The sequence below is a fragment of the Berghia stephanieae genome, chromosome 3, assembly GCF_034508935.2.
Source record: "Berghia stephanieae isolate SIO BIC M18660-M18661 chromosome 3, UCSD_Bste_1.3, whole genome shotgun sequence".
NCBI lineage: Eukaryota > Metazoa > Mollusca > Gastropoda > Nudibranchia > Aeolidiidae > Berghia > Berghia stephanieae.
This window is the reverse complement of record NC_088362.1, coordinates 106,226,112-106,246,232: the sequence shown is the minus strand read 5'-3', so window position 1 is coordinate 106,246,232 and position 20,121 is coordinate 106,226,112. Positions and strand designations below refer to the sequence as shown.

The 20,121-nt window shown below is 35.3% G+C and overlaps 1 protein-coding gene across 4 annotated transcripts in view; it reads right to left on the bottom strand.

The window, feature by feature from the left end:
- LOC144969087 (uncharacterized) overlaps positions 1–20,121 on the bottom strand; it is a 73,273-nt gene that overhangs the window by 22,760 nt on the left and 30,392 nt on the right. For 3 of the 4 annotated variants that reach the window (XM_078908127.1, XM_078908125.1, XM_078908128.1), the window contains exon 2: positions 16,167–17,287. In XM_078908127.1, coding sequence (XP_078764253.1) covers positions 16,167–16,319 — 153 coding nt within the window. In that variant the 5' untranslated portion in view covers positions 16,320–17,287. The remainder of the gene's footprint in view (positions 1–16,166; positions 17,288–20,121) is intronic. The other variant, XM_078908129.1, reaches the window with a different exon arrangement.

The following is a 20,121-nucleotide window of genomic DNA, read 5'->3' as shown; positions in this document are numbered from 1 at the left end:
TATATCTATCTATCTATCTATCTATCTATCTATCTATCTATCTATCTATCTATCTATCTATCTATCTATCTATCTATCTATCTATCTATCTATCTATCTATCTCTCTATCTATCTATATAATTACATGTCCTTCCATCTATTTATTTATCTATCTATCTATCTATTTATCTAACTGTCTATCTATTGATCTATTCATATATCTGTTCTAATTCACTGTATCCAATCTATTTGTTCTATTCATCCAATAACACATTCTTTCATCTATCTATCAATCTGTCACTATCAATCTAGTCATCCGTCTGTCTATGCTATTCAATTATATATATTTCACAAAATTAACCCATCCATTTATCCATCCATCTTTCTATCAATAAATTTTTATCAATATGTCAATCTATTTCCGTCAATCTATCTATTGATCTATCTATCGATCCATAAAGCTACTCAATAATTTATCTACCTATCCAATATTATATATTGACCTTCATGCAATGATATCTAACCGATTATCTCTGGATGCTTCCATTTTCTACATCTCAATATATTTCAATCTAACACACCCCTCTCTCTCTCTCTCTCTCTCTCTCTCTCTCTCTCTCTCTCTCCCCCCCTCTCTCTCTCTCTCTCTCTCTTTCCCCCTTCCCCCCACTATTTCTCAATCTCCCACTGCTCCATATCCCTGCTATATAATAATAATATGATTAATTGCAGTCATTTAACACCTGTTAACATTGTAACAAGTCTTGTAATGTCGTTCTCTTCGCCCAATATTTCATAATAAAATCAAGAATTATGTCATGTCAGGGCAATATACAAGGACATTATATACGAGTGCAATTCGGCCACGCACTGACAAAACACATTTTTTTTCATTTAGTCCAGACAAGGAATGAGATGGATGGATGGATAAGGCATTGTGCATTCCCGCCCAAATGTCTCGAGGTCGAGCCCCGCTGTAGACATCTTTTTTATATCTGTTCATCAAAAAAATTTAGCCCTTATTGTGGCGCTGCACTGCGGCTGACGCGTGGGTTATCTCGATCTGTTCTCAATATAGATCTTAAACAAAATAATTCCAGTGAGGATGAATAAAGGAATTTCAATTAAATCATCACTTTTTTATCTTTGAGATTATTTTAGATGCCAATCCCCCAAACTTGTCAAACTTCAAAGAGTGGCTCAGTTTTAAAATTGTTGTCAAGTTGTGCATGTGAGACATGTTAATTGATTGATGCTTGACGTCAATCAAAACATTCTGACTAAATAAGAAAAGTATTTTGTCAGTGAATGGGATGATTGTATTCTTTTGCACCGCCGTGAAAATCTAAGCAGACATTTTTAAAAAATCAAATTTTTAAAATTACTTTTTATTACAGATAGTTGATGTCATATAACTCTTTATTTATTTTGCTTGCTAAAGTGAAGAGATTTTTAATGAGAATATACCTTTTACTAGTGACAATTTAGGAGTAGGTATGTATATTGTCTGAGCGAGTTTGGCGTGCTTTTTATACGAATATTAGGAATCTTAAAATATTCATCGCTGTTTGCAACCAGGTGCTATCCATAAAGTCGAGACGGGCTATGGACCAATATTATGTGATATTATTTGATTTGGTTCCTGTCTCCTACAAATTGAAGATGGCGTTGGCTGGGTCATGTGGCCAGAATGGAAAAAGGATCACTTCCCAAGACAGCCTTGTACTGGACAGCAGATGGGAAGAGAAAGCGGGGAAGACCCAAAGAAACCCGGCGAAGGACCATGTAGAAAGAATTAAAGGAAGCAGGCCTGTCCTGGAATACAGCCACCGCAAAAGCAGCCGATCGCAAAAAATGGAGATGTCTGGTGGATGCCCTATGTGCCTCAAGGCCCGAAGGGGATTAAGCACAAGTAAGCTGCTTCAAATTGTCTTAAGAATATTTAAATATTTGAACCTTCCGATGGAAAAGTGTAATATAGATATTGCGTGGATTATTAATAGCCCCGAGACATTTATTCGCCTTCATTTCATTCATGTGTGAATGTATTCCGTGAACATGTTCAAAGCATAGTATAATTATTTTAGCCTTTCGGTATTGACTGTATAAACTTTGGTATAATCGGCCTGACAAATAGCTGTTAACACTTGTAAATCCACGCACGATAAAAACCGTCAGGTTGGTGGTATATTATAGATAATGATGTAATTCATTTTGTCCAGGATGGGGGGTGTTAGAGCACTCGCTTGACACGAAAAAGGAAACATGATTGAATCCGGGTACAGTCGAGATTGTTTTTATTTTTTTACCTTTCTGAGCACCCAGTATTGACTGGGTAGCTGGTTTCATTCCGACCTGGCGGAAAGTAATTTGCGATGAACTAGCATTCTATCTAAAAAGTAGCAAGATATTGTTATTTTGAACTCTAGCTTCTGAGCTATAGCTCTGTAAGCAACATGTATATATAAAGGCTTATACTGTAAGCACGCCACGCCACTGCATTTAAGGCGTTTTCATACCAAAGTGACGACATGAGACAACACAACATGACAATCCAGTTGTGGAACGTGCATGCGGTAATAAATGCGTTGTACAAGATTGTGCGCATATCAATCATAATACTTGGCGTGCTTATAATAAAGATCGTGCTTCACTTATTTTAACCCTTTCCTTATGCCATACTAAATCTAATTCTGAATGTTACTCGAAGTGGACTGAATTCTGAGTATTTGTATTCGAGGGCGTAGAGAGTTGTTTTGTTTTTGTTTTTTAAGGGTTTTACGGCACTTGCAACACATTAAGGTCATATCAGCGCCAGTAAAAAGGAAGAAAATGGGATAGTAAAAAGTTCTAGAATTACAATTAAAGCACCCAAGAAAAGGTAAGACAAAGGGGAATTGGTTCAAATAAGAAACAGGTGTAGATTCCAAGAGCACACCATCAAAGTACTTAGTTTGAGATCACTAAAAGTCTCATCCACACACAAGCACAGGTCCCAACTAATAGGAATACACTCAAATGTTTTACAAATCATAATATATAATATAAAGAAGACATAATACAATGCATAACAGAGAGATGATTTGCAAGGAAAACAATATCATCTCCCAAAACTAACTATACATTTGACTGTTTCCCTCTCAGCTAGAGTATCCGGCCAGGGCCAGGACAAAACCAAGTAATCTCATTCCAAGACAAAGACAGAGAGTGAGTTGGAAGACAGATATAAAGGGATAGAAGACACAGTAAGTGCCTCCCTGCCCACTATGGTAGAGAGTTGTTGAATGTGGCAGCGATTGTTGGTGTTTAGGCTGAAGTATCTACAAAGTTTGATAATCTTCGTTGTGAGTTGTGTTCACACACGATTCGGGAAAACCGTTCCTGTCTTAACACAAAATTCTTTTCTTTTAAAACCCAAAGGCAAAATCAACAAGCTCGTGAAGACGAGCTTTATAAAACCGCATTAAGTTTTTATAAATATAATAACAAAGATTTTATTACCAATTTTATGGTGTACAATACAAATCTAATAGGGGAAAATGTTCATTGTATCCTAACAAATGGGACGAAACCCTATAGTTTACATTTTAAAAAAAATTGAGCTTTATTTAGAGCAATATCCACTAAATGTGCTCAAAGCGCTTTACAAGGGGTCCCTTGTCAACAGCAACATTTAACATGTAGGACGGGACATGACGCCTGTTAGGCAATATTACATTTTTTTCGGACACAGACAACGTTGCTAACGGCCAGGTAATCATTTTACACCTGAGTAGGGTGAGAGAATGTGAGAAAAGAGCCTTCTCCAAGGACTCAACTATGCGCCGAACGCGAGGTTCGAACCCTGGACCTTCCGATTCGAAAGCGAGTGTCATATCACAAGACCACATAGCCGCATAGCATAACAAAGAGTTTATTACCCATTTTATAATGTACAATATAAATCTAATAGGGGAAAATGTTCATTGTATCCTTACGAATAGGACGATACCCATAGCTGGCAAGGAGAAGGTTAAACACATGTTGCAGGGGGTGAATGGCCGAATGGATGATGCATTGCACTGCCATCTCCACCGGGAGGACCCGAGTTCGAACCGCGTGTCGTAATCTTTTCTTTTTAAAAACAAAAACCCTTGAAAAGGAAACTTAGCACCTAATGCTCACTTTTCGGCATGCACTGCGATTGACGCATAGGTTATATCCTTTTTTTTCAAACGTGTTATATTTTTTTCTTCTTCTTAATTTTTTACCAAGCGTCAGGAAACAGTATTATGTGTGTGTGTGTGTGTGTGTGTGTGTGTGTGTGTGTGTGTGTGTGTGTGTGTGGGGGGTGATTTAGATCCTGTATATTTAATTTATTTAACAAAATATTAAACTGATAGTAATTTTCAACGTTTTATTGAGGAGAAAGAATCTCATCGCACAGAGTGACAACAACTAAAATTCAACATAATTTCTTTTCATTTTGAATACAAGATCTCTTTCTAAACATTCGGTTCTTCCCGACATTTTACCTTTTTCAACCAAATGTGTTATATTTGGTCTCAAACGACGTGCATATAAATGCAGGTCGCTCACCCGAACACAGTTATGGGCCTCGTTTAACATTGTTGTATTGGACAATATCTTGCGTCATTTTTTTTTTAGATTTCCATAACAACAATGGGCCCATGATAAATTGTCAGACCCGCAAAAAAGTACACATCGGTGTCAATCCAACGCAAGAGAGAGAGAGAGAGAGAGAGAGAGAGAGAGGAGAGAGAGAGAGAGAGAGGAGGAGAGAGAGAGAGAGAGAGAGAGAGAAAATAAGTAGGAGTGAAATATCTGTTCAATGTTACAGTTATCGTTTAACGTTATAACAAGTGTAACTAAATGACAAATTACCATATTTATGGACAATAAAGATCTATTATTATTATGATGATTTTTATTATTATTATTATTATTATTATTATTATTATTATTATTATTATTATTATTATTATTATTATTATTATTATTATTATTAAGTATTTTTCATTTCAACAAAGTTAAATTAAGCCCATGATCGCGTTCGTTTATCAGATCTGCAAATAGGTGGAGGTCGTTTTAACCACAAGACCATTAGTAATTTTGATCCCTACACCATATTGTCTACATCGATCGATCTACCAAAGTCAAGTTCACATTACAACTCTAGTCTGGGTGTCCCGTTGATCGTATCAGAAGATTAGTCCGTCTTTAATCCGTCCGCAATGACCACGATAATCTGGTTTTGACCTCGAAAATAATATAATATCACCGACTAGTACCCGTTATCCAATGGCTCAATACCCAATGTTCAAACTGTATCAGTGCTATGTGCAACCTACTAATATCTCAAAACGGCACACAAGCCTGACACAAATGATCGTTTTAGTGACATTCATTCACCACAATAATACTTCAATAATAAGTTATTTGGAAAAAACTAATGTAAAATTTGTTTCATGAGTGTATAAGAGTTAAATAATGAACCCCCCCCCCCCCCTGACAATTGAGCATCTAAATTTGTAGTATTTATAGATTATTAAGGTGTCAGAAAAGTGTGGTCAAAGATGATTCTGGAACTGTTTTATACACACCTTTTCAAAACATTTGTTTGTTTGTTTAATAGATGAATGGCAAAGCTCTACGTACATTTAAAAAACAGACAATATGAAATAAAAGCATTGTGTTCAGACATACATAACCCCAGTGGAACCGGATACTAATAACTTAATCTCCACAAAACTACAGCACACGTTTTATTTCATTTTGGTCAGAAAACATAAATTTGGATACTAATCAATTAAAATAGCCCGAAACTTGTCAAAAACGTATTAAACCCGAGAACTCTTTAATTATAAAATGTCTAAAATTTATGACTTCTTTTTTGAAAATAGATCGTTGTCTTATTTAATCTATCTATAGACCGTCTAATTTTTGGCCAAAATAGAAAAAAAATGATGTGTTTTGTCAATGAATAACAACCAATTCTAAGTTCCGGTTCCAAAAAAGGAGACAACAAAGAGGAGATTACATCCGATTCATTGATTCTATTGATGACTGCAAAGTCTTGTTTTATCTGTGTGGGGACGATTGCTGATTAATGTGTTGATAGATTGGAGTCTTAGATTTGTGTCCCTGTTATTTTGTTGTTGTTGTAACTATCCCGTCCCCTCGGTCCCTGGCTTGTCTGACGTCATACATACAATACACGGATGACGTGTAGTACCAGGGAGTAACACGACAATGACGATACGATTAGATCCAATTATTTACTCATTAATTTAGGTTTAAAGATCCGAAGAATATCTTAGTTTTTGTAGCGTTGAAAGACATTTCAAGTTAGGTGAAATATTCCAAGTCGCTCGTTGATTCCTTTTGTTATTATTTTGTTTTGTTTCCCTACCCCTAATTCTGGTCTGGTCGTCCCAATAGCTCAATTGGTAGAGCACTCGATTCACACGCAAAGGTTCCGAGATCGATCCTAGGTGACGTCGAGTTCTCCCCCCCCCCCCTTTCCGACTCCACCGTCTGTCTACCCAGTGGTAATTGGCTAGCTGGGTTTGTTCGATATGGCGGAGAGTACTTTGCGATATAGATTAGCGTCATATCAAAAGGGTAGCAAGCGATTACTATTGTCCGTAGCACGCTGTAGAAACCGGGATAAACTCCGCCGTATCCAAGGACCTGCTGGATCTGAAGGGCTGCTTAATTGTGGCCAGATTGTTTATGTGATGGATTTATTCATTTGGTTTAAAAAACCGCACTTAGATAAAAACTGGTGGGGGTATTGTCATAATGGAAATGTAGGCACACTTGTACCATTATTATAATCTACCTTGTCTTTATGAGAGTATAAAGTGCTTGTTACCTATTTTTCAGGACATTATTTTTATTGTTTTCATGAAGTTTTCATTACAATATATATATTTTTTTATAATAACCCGGCCTATTAAACTTGAATTGCGACCCCTTAACATTGTATCTCATAACGAAGGATGGCAAAGTGACATCAATTGGATTCAATAGTCTGATGTCACGTCGCCCGGCAACGGCGGCCATCCTGGTTCTAAACAAAGAAAATCGGTACTTTTTATTCTTCATGCTGGCTAGAAATTGTAATATTTTTTTCTGATCAGAATGTGTAAAAGTCAAAACATGATCAGATTTATAATGTTTTTTTCCCTCTGAATACGCTTTTATGCTCGTCAGAGAAATATTTCATAAGGGCGTCCGCCATTGTTCCGATAGTTTAGAGCCAGTTACTAAGTTACCATGCGTCATTACGAGGGAAGTGACGTTACGACTGTTGAAGCGTATTAATCATTTGCATGTCTCAAGGCACATTGGTTTAAAATACTAGATAGATCTAAAATCTTAATTTCACAAATTAATGATGTCGATTATTTGTTGTGTCTTCAGCAGAAAATCTTCAGGAACATTATGTCGATCAAGTTGTGAGTCATTCAGAATACTTCAAAAGACGACACAAAGGGATTTTTAATGTCATCAACATGCAAATTCTATAGACACGGAGAATCTCAAAACATTACAACTCATAAAATTGTCTCTCTATTTTTTTCTTATTTTCAAAAGTAAAATATTTTCGATCATTAAAATTCTACATGCCGTTTTTAGCGGAAAAAAATCCCACAAATTTTCATAGCTTTCTGAGCGAAGGAGAGGGGATTTGTCCTGCCTTCTGTCACGTGATACCACACTACCATTCGTCTGCTACAATTTGGTTATGAAGTACATCAATCGCTAAGTAATTTCCATTATTATTCTGAGATAAATTCGGCAATCTGTCTTCGATAAAAGTAATATTTATTTTCTTTTCCTCCCCCTTAAACACAACCCATTTGTTCGACTTCTTACATGATAAATCATTTGATGTGAAAAAGGAGAAATCTAAACCGATCAGGAGTGGAGACAGTATATATATTAATATTTATTTTTTATTTGTTATTTTTTTATTTTTTAAATTATTTTTTAATTTTTTAATTTTTTTTTATAGGAGTGAAATGAATATGTCTCTACGACAATGATGAGTCATATGTTATTGTATTTATTGATATAGAAGATGCTCTTGTCGTGCTTGTATTACATAGAGAGAATGCATCAGACGCTATGACCCACGCCCATACAATAATGCTTCGATAAAGGGTCTAAATTAATTCAATATTGATACAAATTATATTAAACCACCCATACCTAAAATTTTCAAAACTGAATGAAACTTTGTGGTAAGTAAATTGGACAGTTCTATCTGCTAATATCATTCAAAATTGGCCAAAATCTCGTTCGTGTCATTCAAAGTACATTATGAAGAAATATTATAACGCCCTTCGCTTCTTTCTCTAAAGACTTATAGGTGATGTGAACCATATTGTAAAGTGAGATTAGATCACAAAGGGATTATGTCATAAACATTCAAATTCTATAGACACGGAGAATCTGAAAATATTTACAACTCAAAAAATTGTCTCTCCGTTTTTTTATTATTTCCAAAAGTAAAATATTTTCGATCATTAAAGATTTTAAGATTCAAAACACAGATTCCAATTTAATCGAGCGATATTTGAAGGTTTCTGACAAAAATGAAAATAACGTATTTTGTTAGAAAAAGGCTCCTTTATCCAATCGGATCAAAGCACCGAGTTAATATCATGTTTGTAATCCCATTAAATGCATTACCTTTATAAAAAGCCGTGCATTTGATAACACAATTCATGGGAATGGGGCCTATCGAAGCATTAGATCTGATTTACATTGTCTACCTTGTACAATAACTGTCGCAATAAAAGACAGTGTACCCCCTCTTTGCACCTGAATCTGGTTGCTGTTGCTGTTGTTAGTGTTGTTGTTGTTGCTGTTGCTGTTGTTAGACGTTTGTCTAAATCCCGTGATTTTCTAAGCTATCAGATATTTCAATTTCTCACTTAGGGTTTGGTTGTTTGTGGTTGTTTGGTTGTTTGTTTGTTTGTGGTTGTTTGTGGTTGTTTGGTTGTTTGTGGTTGTTTGGTTGTTTGGTTGTTTGTGGTTGTTTGGTTGTTTGGTTGTTTGTGGTTGTTTGGTTGTTTGTGGTTGTTTGTGGTTGTTGTGGTTGTTTGGTTGTTTGGTTGTTTGTGGTTGTTTGTGGTTGTTTGGTTGTTTGTTTGTGGTTGTTTGGTTGTTTGGTGTTGGTTGTGTGTGGTTGTTTGTGGTTGTTTTGGTTGTTTGTGGTTGTTTGTGGTTGTTTGGTTGTTGTGGTTGTTTGTGTTGTTTGGTTGTTGTTGTGGTTGTTTGTGGTTGTTTGTGTTGTTTGTGGTTGTTTGTGGTTGTTTGGTTGTTGTGGGTTGGTGTTTGGTTGTTTGTGGTTGTTTGGTTGTTTGGTTGTTTGTGGTTGTTTGGTTGTTTGGTTGTTTGTGGTTGTTTGTGGTTGTTTGTTGTTGTTTGTGGTTGTTTGGTTGTTTGTGGTTGTTTGGTTGTTTGTGGTTGTTTGGTTGTTTGTGGTTGTTTGGTGTTGTGTTGTTTGGTTGTTTGTGGTTGTTTGGTTGTTGGTTGTGGTTGTTTGGTGTGGTTTGTTGTGTGGTTGTTTTGGTTGTTTGTGGTTGTTGGTGTTTGGTTGTTTGGGTTGTTGGTTGGTTGTTTGTGGTTGTTGGTTGTTTGGTGGTTGTTTGGTGGTTGTTTGGGTTGGTTTGGTTGTTTGGTGTGTGGTGGTTTTGGTTTGGTGTTGGTGGTTGTTTGTGGTTGTGTTTTGGTTGTTTGGTGTGTTTGGTTGTTTGGTTGTTTGTGGTTGTTGTGTGGTTGTTTGGTTGTTTGGGTTGTTTGTGGTTGTTTGGTTGTTGTGGTTGTTGGTTGTTTGTGGTTGTTTGGTTGTTGTGGTTGTTGTGGTTGTTTGGTTGTTTGGTTGTTGTGGTTGTTTGTGGTTGTTGTTGTTGGTTGGTTTGTGGTTGTTTGGTTGTTTGTGGTTGTTGGTTGTTGGTTTTGTGGTTGTTTGTGTTGTTTGTGGGTTGTTTGGTTGTTGTTGTTTGGTTGTTTGGTTGTTTTGGTTGTTTGGTGTTGTGTTGTTTGGTTGTTTGGTTGTTTGTTGGTTGTTGTTGTTTGTTGTTGTGGTTGTTTGGTTGTTTGGGTTGTTTTTGTTGGTTGTTGTGTGTGTTTGGTTGTTTGGTGTTGTTTGGGTTGGTTGTTTTGGTTGTTTGGTTGTTTGGTTGTTTGGTTGTTTGGTTGTTTGTGGTTGTTTGGTTGTTTGGTTGTTTGTGGTTGTTTGGTTGTTGTTTGTTTGGTTGTTTTGGGTTTGGTTGTTTGGTTGTTTGTGGTTGTTTGGTTGTTTGTGTTGGTTTGGTTTTGTTGTTTGGTTGTTTGGTTGTTTGGTTGTTTTGGTTGTTTGGTGTTTGGTTGTTTTGGTTGTGGTTGTTGGTTGTTTGGTTGTTTGGTTGTTGTTTGGTTGTTTGGTTGTTTGTGGTGTTGGTTGTTGTTTGTGGTTGTTTGGTTGTTTGTGTTGTTGGTTGTTTTGGTTGTTTGGTTGTTTGGTTGTTTGGTTGTTTTGGTTTGTTTGGTTGTTTGTGTTTGTTTGGTTTGTGGTTGTTTGGTGTTTGGTTGTTGGTTGTTTGGTTGTTGGTTGTTTGGTTGTTTGTGTTGGTTTGGTTGTTTGGTTGTTTGTTGTTTGTTTGTGGTTGTTTTGGTTGTTTGGTTGTTTGTGGTTGTTTGTGGTTGTTTGGTTGTTGTGGGTTTGGTTGTTTGGTTGTTTGGTTGTTTGTGGTTGTTTGGTTGTTTGGTTGTTTGTGGTTGTTTGGTTGTTTGGTTGTTTGGTTGTTTGGTTGTTTGGTTGTTTGGTTGTTTGGTTGTTTGGTTGTTTGGTTGTTTGTGGTTGTTTGGTTGTTTGTGGTTGTTTGGGTGTTTGTGGTTGTTTGGTTGTTTGGTTGTTTGGTTGTTTGGTTGTTTGGTTGTTTGTGGTTGTTTGTGGTTGTTTGGTTGTTTGTGGTTGTTTGGTTGTTTGGTTGTTTGGTTGTTTGGTTGTTTGGTTGTTTGTTGTTGTTTGGTTGTTTGGTTGTTTGGTTGTTTGGTTGTTTGGTTGTTTGGTTGTTTGGTTGTTTGGTTGTTTGGTTGTTTGGTTGTTTGTTTTGGTTGTTTGTTGGTTGTTTGTTGTTTGGTTGTTTGGTTGTTTGGTTGTTTGTGGTTGTTTGGTTGTTTGTGGTTGTTTCTTTTTAAAAAGCTCATTGGTGTTCAGACGATTGTGCAAACGCCAAGACATATCATTTACACAGAATACGATTTGGGCGTATAAAGGAAAAAAAACTTGTATATCGAGAGACGATTCACCTTTCATCCTCGATTTTATTCAGACTTAAAAGCTCTTGTACTCTTTATTCACTATCAAGAGGTTATGAACAGTATGATACTTTCCCACGTAACGTATTATCGAATTAAAAAATTGTGAATATGTGATACAGAGAATATACAAACGTAATTGGTTAATCCAGTTCATAATCCTCACAGAGTCGAAATCCATCTCTTTTTGTTACTGACAGAAAAAATTTGTTCATAACCCCTTTAGATAAAACGCTATTCTATCGCAAAGTAAAATACTTTCGACCAGATAGATTTAATGCAACTACCCAACTTCTGTTAGATCGACAGCGGTAAAAAGTATATTGAATAAGCGGTGGTTCTTGTAGCTTGTAAGGCAAATGCTGCATCGAGCAGCTTGTCGAAACCCCAAATTATTTTTTATATAAAAATGTCAAATATCGTTCACGACGTCGATATTATACAACCTGAATACAATATATTGTTACATTCAGTGCTTCTGTTTCAATATAAAAAGAACGTTATATAACAGTGCCAGTCAGCGTCTTGTTGAAAGAAGGACAAGTTCAAAGCGGGTCCCCCTAAACCTATTTCCGCTCCAGAAGACTCAAATTATAAGGCTCAAACCCCACAACCCCCAGTGTGAAATCGACGTGTTGTTTCAGTGTCCAGATATTAGGATTATGATCTACCTGCATATACAAGGAATATTATATACATAAACACACAGACAAACGCGTGCGCACACAAACACACACACACACACACCCATATATATATATATAAATATAATATATATATATATATATATTATATATTTATATTAAAAGAGAGGTTGTAGCATACGGCATAAAAGACCTCAGTTATTAAGCTATTTTGAAAAGTTGTGCAAAAATGTAAATTTCATTGTTTTGTCTTGGTTCACCTAGCCTAGTAAATAAATATCTACACTTGCTCAGATATTTTTTTTGTGTTTAAAGAATAGCAGACAAGTGATACTTTGTTAAAACCTTTCGAAGATCTAAGAAATTATATATTTCTGCTTCAATTTCGGGGGCAGGCCCTAGGTATTTGAAAAGAAAATCATTTATATCAGAAAAACAAACCGAGGAGGGAGAAATTCGTCCATAGCTTTTCAAAGTAACAGAACAATGATTTCTTCTGATTTCGATATATATATATATATATATATATATATATATATATATATATATATATATATTATATATATATATATATATATTGTGTGTGTGTATGTTGATATATAGTGTTTATAATATATATATATATATATATATATATATATATATATATATATATAAATAAATCAATCTGATAACTCTATAGACACCTAAAAAAAAAAAAGAAAACAGGCCCAAAAAATATGCGACTGGTATTTTCCATTTCAAAAAACAACAAAAAAGCAAACAAAAAATATTTTAAAAAATACCAAAAAAAATAAAATAAAATAAAAGAAAACAAAAAAGAAAAAGATAATAGAACCCCGAATTTCTTGATTATCCAATATGCGTACTTTACATTCAAACCCAGAATACTTGAGATTAGTATTGGGTACGTTACAACAGCCAGAGGGAGTGGTGACCGCAAGAACGACGGACGGTGGCTATTCATAACCATTGTCCACTGTCCGAAAAAATTTATTGACGTCAAGAATCTATCGGTATCAACCGAATAACGACAAAAACCAAGAACGACAACTGTCTACAGTTTGTCAATCACTGACAGAACAACTTATTTTGGTTGGGACACAAATTTTACCTTCAAATAGTTTTGAATCTGAGAGTCTTATGAACTTGTCTAAAATTACAAAATTTTAAGACAATCTGAAGCTCATTTTCATTTAATGATATTATTTGAGTTGAAATTGTTCTGGACAAATGAAAAAAAATTGTTTAGTCAGTAATGACCTATTGATTGCTGTCATTGATAAAGGACGTGACAAATATACAAATTAGATGTTTGAATATTAAATGAAAAAAAAACTATAAATAAATGATGAAAAAATAATTCTATATACAGACCGAACAAGTTGTTGAATTAATGAATAAAGAATATATAGATATATATATATATATATATATATATATATATAATATATAATATATATAATATATATATAATATATTATTATTATTATTATTATTATTATTATTATTATTATTATTATTATTATTATTATTATTATTATTATTATTGGCATCAAAATTTGTGGTCAATGTTCTTTAATATGCTACTTGACAAAAGTGTCAGTCGTATACCCAATAAAACCCATCAGATAACCGAGTGTCATATAAGTGGAGTGGACTGTACTCTGCTGCACCTTTCATTTTTACACTGATAAATTTAGAACTGGAGTCGAGGAAAAGTCATTTGGTATAGTTGCACTTACAGACAGCCGAATAAGGAATAAAGGCATTTATTTCATGTTGGCTAGAGAGATCTTAAACACTCCATATATTAATTGATTAAGATGTCCACTAAATTGTGAAAAAGTCTCAAATTTGATGCTTCTCGAAGTCTCAGGTTTGAGACAGTTTGACAAGTTGATGGTCTTCATAAGTATCGATAATATTTGAAGTGCAATTTGAGGAATTCTGACGGTTATGAGAAATTTACTTGGCAATTAGAAACCATTATTGTTACGGGAGGACATAATTAATAATTACTGTGACACAGAGCTATATAACCTTGACACCATAATCCCCATCCCACAGAAATGTTGTATCTATCTTCAGTTCTTGAAGCTGCAACACTATGGATTAAATTGGATTGGATTGGATTGGGTTGGGTTGGGCACGTTTTCTGAAGATGTGTTTCGTCACTGCACAGCAGAATATTATGTACACAGTAATGGCTACCAGCAATGTTTGATTTGTGCTCGTATCAATCTTAATGACTTCCACGGCATTGGTCAACGGGGCAGCGATCTTCAGATCTTGTAATCTTGGACACAGCCTGACCGATATTTGTATTGTAATGTTCTCTCCCAGGGTATGTATGGCCGTGCCGTTTTTTTTCTTTTTTAAGATTGAAGACGAGGTAAAAATAGAAACAGATCGGAAGTTCGGTTCAGTGCGGTGTAATCTCTCTCTCTCTCTCTCTCTCTCTCTCTCTCTCTCTCTCTCTCTCTCTCTCCTCTCTCTCTCCTCGCATTTTTTTCTTTCTCTCTCTCTTCTCTCTCTCTCTCTCTCTCTCTCTCTCTCTCTCTGCGTGTAATATATATATATATATATATATATATATATATATTTGTATTATATGTATTTTGTTTGTGTGTGTGTGTGCGCGCGTGTGGTTTAATAGACGACTTACTGATTGTTTGATTTGGACTGTGGTCAAATTAGGGTAGATTTTAAATTTTATTTTGGAAGTGATAATTAGAGAGATTTTCATTTTGTTATTGACATCATAGTAGTATTGGTAGTTGTAGTAGTAGTAGTAGTAGTAGTAGTAGTAGTAGTAGTAGTAGTAGTAGTAGTATTGGTAGTTGTAGTAGTAGTAGTGTAGTGGGAGTAGTAGTAGTAGTAGTAGTAGTAGTTAGTAGTAGTAGTAGTAGTGGTAGTAGTAGTAGTAGTAGTAGTAGTAGTAGTAGTATAGTTGTAGTAGTAGTAGAGTAGTATAGTAATGGTAGTAGTAGTAGTAGTATATATTATCATTATTGCATTATTATTATTATTATTACTATTATTATTATTATTATTATTATATTATTATTATTATTAGTAGTATTATTAGTAGTATGGTATTAGTAGTAGTAGTATAGTTATTATAGTATATTAGTAGTTAGTAGTAGCATAGAGTAGTAGTAGTAGTAGTAGTAGTAGTAGTATTAGTAGGTAGTAGTAGTAGTAGTAGTAGTAGTAGTAGTAGTAGTAGTAGTAGTGTAGTAGTAGTAGTAGTAGAGTAGTAGTAGAGTAGTAGTAGCAGTTTAGTAATATATAGTAGTGTAGTAGTGTAGTAGTCGTAGTCGTGTTTAGTAGTAGTAGTAGTAGTAGTAGTAGTAGTAGTAGTAGTAGTAGTAGTTGTAGTAGTAGTAGTAGTAGTAGTAGTTGTTGTAGTGTAGTTGCAGTATTGTGAAAGTCGTCGTGTCGCGTTGTGTGTATAGTAGTAGTTAGTTATAGTATAGTAGTAGTAGTAGTAATAGTAGTAGTAGTAGTAGTAGTAGTGTGTTGTTGTTGTAGTGGGAGTTGCAGTATTTGCTTATAGTGTCGTGTCGTCGTAGTAGTAGTAGTGTAGTAGTAGTAGTAGTAGTAGTAGTAGTAGTATTAGTTTAGTAGTAGTAGTAGTAGTAGTAGTAGTAGTAGTAGTAGTAGTAGTAGTAGTAGTAGTAGTAGGACTTCCATACTTTCACAGCACTTTTATTATATTACTTAATCTTTTAACGGTTATGGAAAGTGGGGGGGGGGGGGGTAGGTAATAAGGAGTAGAATCCCCAAAGATGTATAAGAGTGCGGCTATGTGGTCTAGTGGTATGACACTCGCTTTCGGATCGGAAGGGTTCTGGGTACGAGTCTCGCTCGGCGCATAGTTGAGTCCTTGGAAAAGACTTTACTCACATTATCTCACCGTACTCAGGTGTAAAATGAGTACCTGGCCGTTAACAGCGTCGTCCCCGTCCGAACAAAAAATTGCAATATCGTCTAACAGGCGTCATGTCTCGTTCTATATGTTAAGTGTTACTGTTGGCTATGGACTCCTTGTAAAGCGCTTTGAGCACGTTTAGTGGATATTGCGCGCCCTATATTAAAGCTCAAGTTTAAGATAAGGAGGAAGGAGAAAGAGATAGACAGGGCAAGGCAGTAATTAATGGAGGATGGATTAAATCGAATACTTTGTATTCTATTAAAACACTTTAAAAACATCTCACTTGTATGGTAAGTTTTGGAGGTGTATCCTGCATCTTCCTCTGGCGCCGTCTCATCTCCTTGATGACGGGTTCCACGTACTTGACTCCCCGGATTCCCCTGCATTCCATCCATCCCAGGAACTCGACGTAGAATTGATGTCGTTTTGTAGACATATTCGAAGAGTAGCGTCACGTGAAATAAATCCAAGAAACTGAATGAAAAAAAACAAACACGACGTTTTGATGTTGGTTCAGCTCACCAACATTCTCGTATCGTGAATCAAAACACGAACGTTTTTATTCACAATGATGATCGGTTATGCTTTTGAGAGCGCCTGGCACAAATTTATTGTGGGTGAATTTTTCAAGAAAAATACACAGCAAAAGCTATTCATGAACAGTTTGAAGTTAATGACACAATCTTTAGCTAAAGCCTTTTTTTTTTTTTTGGAAAGGCTATCGAAAAGCTACACAGACTGAATGTTGATCTTTCTTCTTTTTTTTTTTTTCTTTGATGAATTTTACAATTATTCCTTTTTTATTTTCAAATCAAGAGAAAAAAGTACACACGCAAACACGCTCCTAAGTCAACTAAATCTCTTGTATCGGATCACTTTTCATCCATGGGCCTTCCAAAATATTTACCTTCAGCCAAAAGTGAACAGTCTTAACACCGAGAACAGCGCGTCTTTTGTTGATGAATTTCGAGGACAGGCACGGCTGAAAGTTAAACTTCACTCCTCGTGAATTGCTTTCAAAGTCTCAATGACGTAATTACGCAACACAGGAAAAACCAGTCACAATCACAACCTGTAATTTTATTTGATGTAGAATTGTTGCTTCCCGAAATGAGACATAACACAATACAATCACCTTCAAACGACCCGTTTGCGTGCGACGAGTCTACCTCATAAATAATAACAAGAATATTAATAGTAGGTATTAATAATAATAATAATATTGAACCGCTGATGCGTGCGTAATTTATGCATGAATGCAATTAGCTATTCGTGGCTGCTGATGATGATTAAGTTTGTGTAGGCAGCCTGCATTTGAAATCGGATGTTTATTGATTTACCAACGTCTTTCACAGAGTCATGTCCAAAGAGGGAACAATGGAAAACTAAACAAACTGTGAATGTCTGTGGAAGAAATGAAATTGACAATGAAGGTTAAGACATTGTGGAGTAATTCAAAAACATTTCTTTAAAAAAAAATGGGGCTTTATATAGTGCAATATCCACTTAATGTGATCAAAGCGCTTTACAAGGGTCCCTGGTCAACAGCAACATTTAACATGTAGTAGTAATAGTATAAAAGAGATAATAAAATAACATTCCATTTATTCATCCCAGGAGGGAAATTTGTCTCTAGGGTCTATTCCAAGGTAAGACTGGAATAACCAAGGCTTCAGCCGCAGTCCAGCGCTGCTAACTGAGCTAAGATGAGGTGACTTGCTCAAGGTCACACAGCATTTCGGGTACGAAGCAAAGGCTGTATCGCTGAGTCACGATACTACTACTACTAGTAGTAGAAGTAGTCGTAGTAGTAGTAGTAGTAGTAGTAGTAGTAGTAGTAGTAGTAGTAGTAGTAGTTGTTGTTGTTGTAGTAGTAGTAGTAGTTGTAGTAGTAGTAGTAGTAGTAGTAGTAGTAGAGTAGTATAGTAGTAGTAGTAGATAGTAGTCGTAGTAGTAGTAGTAGTAGTAGTATAGTAGTAGTAGTATTGTTGTTGTAGTAGTAGTGTATTGTGCTAGCAGTAGCAGTACTAGTCAGTTACTAGCGTAGTACCAGTAGTGAGTAGTAGTGACTGTAGTGTACACAGTTAGTGTAAGTAGTGTACGTGAGATAGAATATCTAGTAGTAGTAGTAGTAGTAGTCGTAGTAGTAGTAGTAGTAGTAGTAGTAGTAGTAGTAGTAGTTGTTGTTGTAGTAGTAGTAGTAGTTGTAGCAGCAGTAGCAGTACTAGTAGTATTACTAGCAGTAGTACCAGTAGTAGTAGTAGTAGTAGTAGTAGTAGTAGTAGTAGTAGTAGTAGTAGTAGTAGTAATAGTAGTAGTAGTATTAGCAGTAGATATTGTTATTGTTGTTGCTGTTGCCGTCGTCCTTATAGTCGTAGTAGTAGTAGTAGTAGATGTTTGACTGGGTCAAGTTACAACCCCATAAACCGTAAGTCGTGCCGTGCAAGTATTAGAACAACTTTGTCATACACAAGTCTTAGTATTAGTAGGGTATTAAGTGTGGATGTTGTAACTCCTATTGTGTATGCTCTTTGTTGTATGTTTTGGGAGGGCCAGGCACACTTGATCAATGGGGCGTGCATTTTATGGATTTGTTTAGTACCTTAACCGAACGTGCCTGAGATGTTCTATTGGTAGTAATAGTCACAAACCGACAATAACTATGCATGGTTTCACAATAACTAAAGTTAAAGAATTCTGTATGTCTTGTAGACTAAGTTTACTTAGTCGTAACTGATTAATGTTTATTTTTGATTTTCCTCGTTCTCTGAAAAGAATGTTCGGTTTTAAGCGTAGCCATAGTTAAATAATTTCAATTAAAAAAAAAAAACACTTGAGGTTATGTGGTTCAGTGATATGATAATCGCCTTTGGATCGAAAGGTCTAGGATTCGAGTCCCGCTTTGAACGGCTCATAGTAGAGTCATTGGAAAAGACGCTTAGCTCACATTCTCTCACTGTATTCAGGTGTAAAGTGAGTACCAGGCGGTTGACAGCGTTATCTCTGTCGAAAAAAAAACCAATTGTAATATCGCCTAACAGGCATCATGTCTCGTCCTTCTTGTTAAGTGTTGCTGTCTAAATGCCATTTCCAGCACTTATTCTTCCCAACATAAAACCGCTTGGAAACGGCGGGTCACCTTTTGGTATCTGATTCAACCCCGATATAACACCGTTCTGACGTGATGGGTCACAATAAATGTGCTCAAAGTGCTTTACTCACGGGTTCCCGTACCAGCAGTACAACTTACAAAGTAGGACGATGCATGATGCAAAGAACAGCGCTATCACAAGTTTTATTTCGACAGAGACAGTTTCCAATCGGGCACTGATTTAAAGCCGAGAATGACGAGAAACTGTGAGTACAGATTCTTTTCTTAGGACTCACCTTTAATTTCGCCGCGGGCAGCGGGATTCGAAAGTCGTGATTTACTTGTCACACGAGCTGAATAGAATACCAATAGACCACAAACCGAAGCTATATATAGATGCTATGAACTTGACTAAGAAACTCACAACATTGCCATCCGGACCAACAAACAAAACTATGTGCAACCTTGAACGTTTATAGTCTGGTTAATACAGTTTAGTGAGAATTAGTGATAAACACGGATGGCATACAAATAACAACAAAACAAAAAAAAAAGAAAAAAAGAAGAAACAAAAAAAAAAAAAAAAAAAAAAAAAAAACCCAAACAAAACAAAAGAAAACAAAACAAAACAAAAAAAAAAAAAACAACAAAAGACCAATAACAAAGACCCGAGTGACGTCAACTTCGTTCTATCTATTTTCTATCCAGCAAATAAAGCCACGAAAGGATATTTTGTCACAATGTGAAAAACATTCCAGGAAAACCCCAACACTGCAGGTTTCAATTCATGATTGGAGAGGATGAGAGAGGCATGTGCCTAGAGCTACTGTCATTTGCGAACGAGTCGGTGATTATAATATATATATATACGTGCTATTAATATTATCATTATTATTATAATTATTATTATTATTATTATTATTATTATTATTATTATTATTATTATTATTATTATTATTATTATTGTTATTATTGTTATCATCATCATTATTATTGTTATCATCATTATTATTGTTATCATTATTATTATTATTATTATTATTATTATTATTATTATTATTATTATTATCATCATCATTATTATTATTATCATCATCATTATTATTATTATCATCATCATTATTATCATTACTGCCTTACTCTGAAT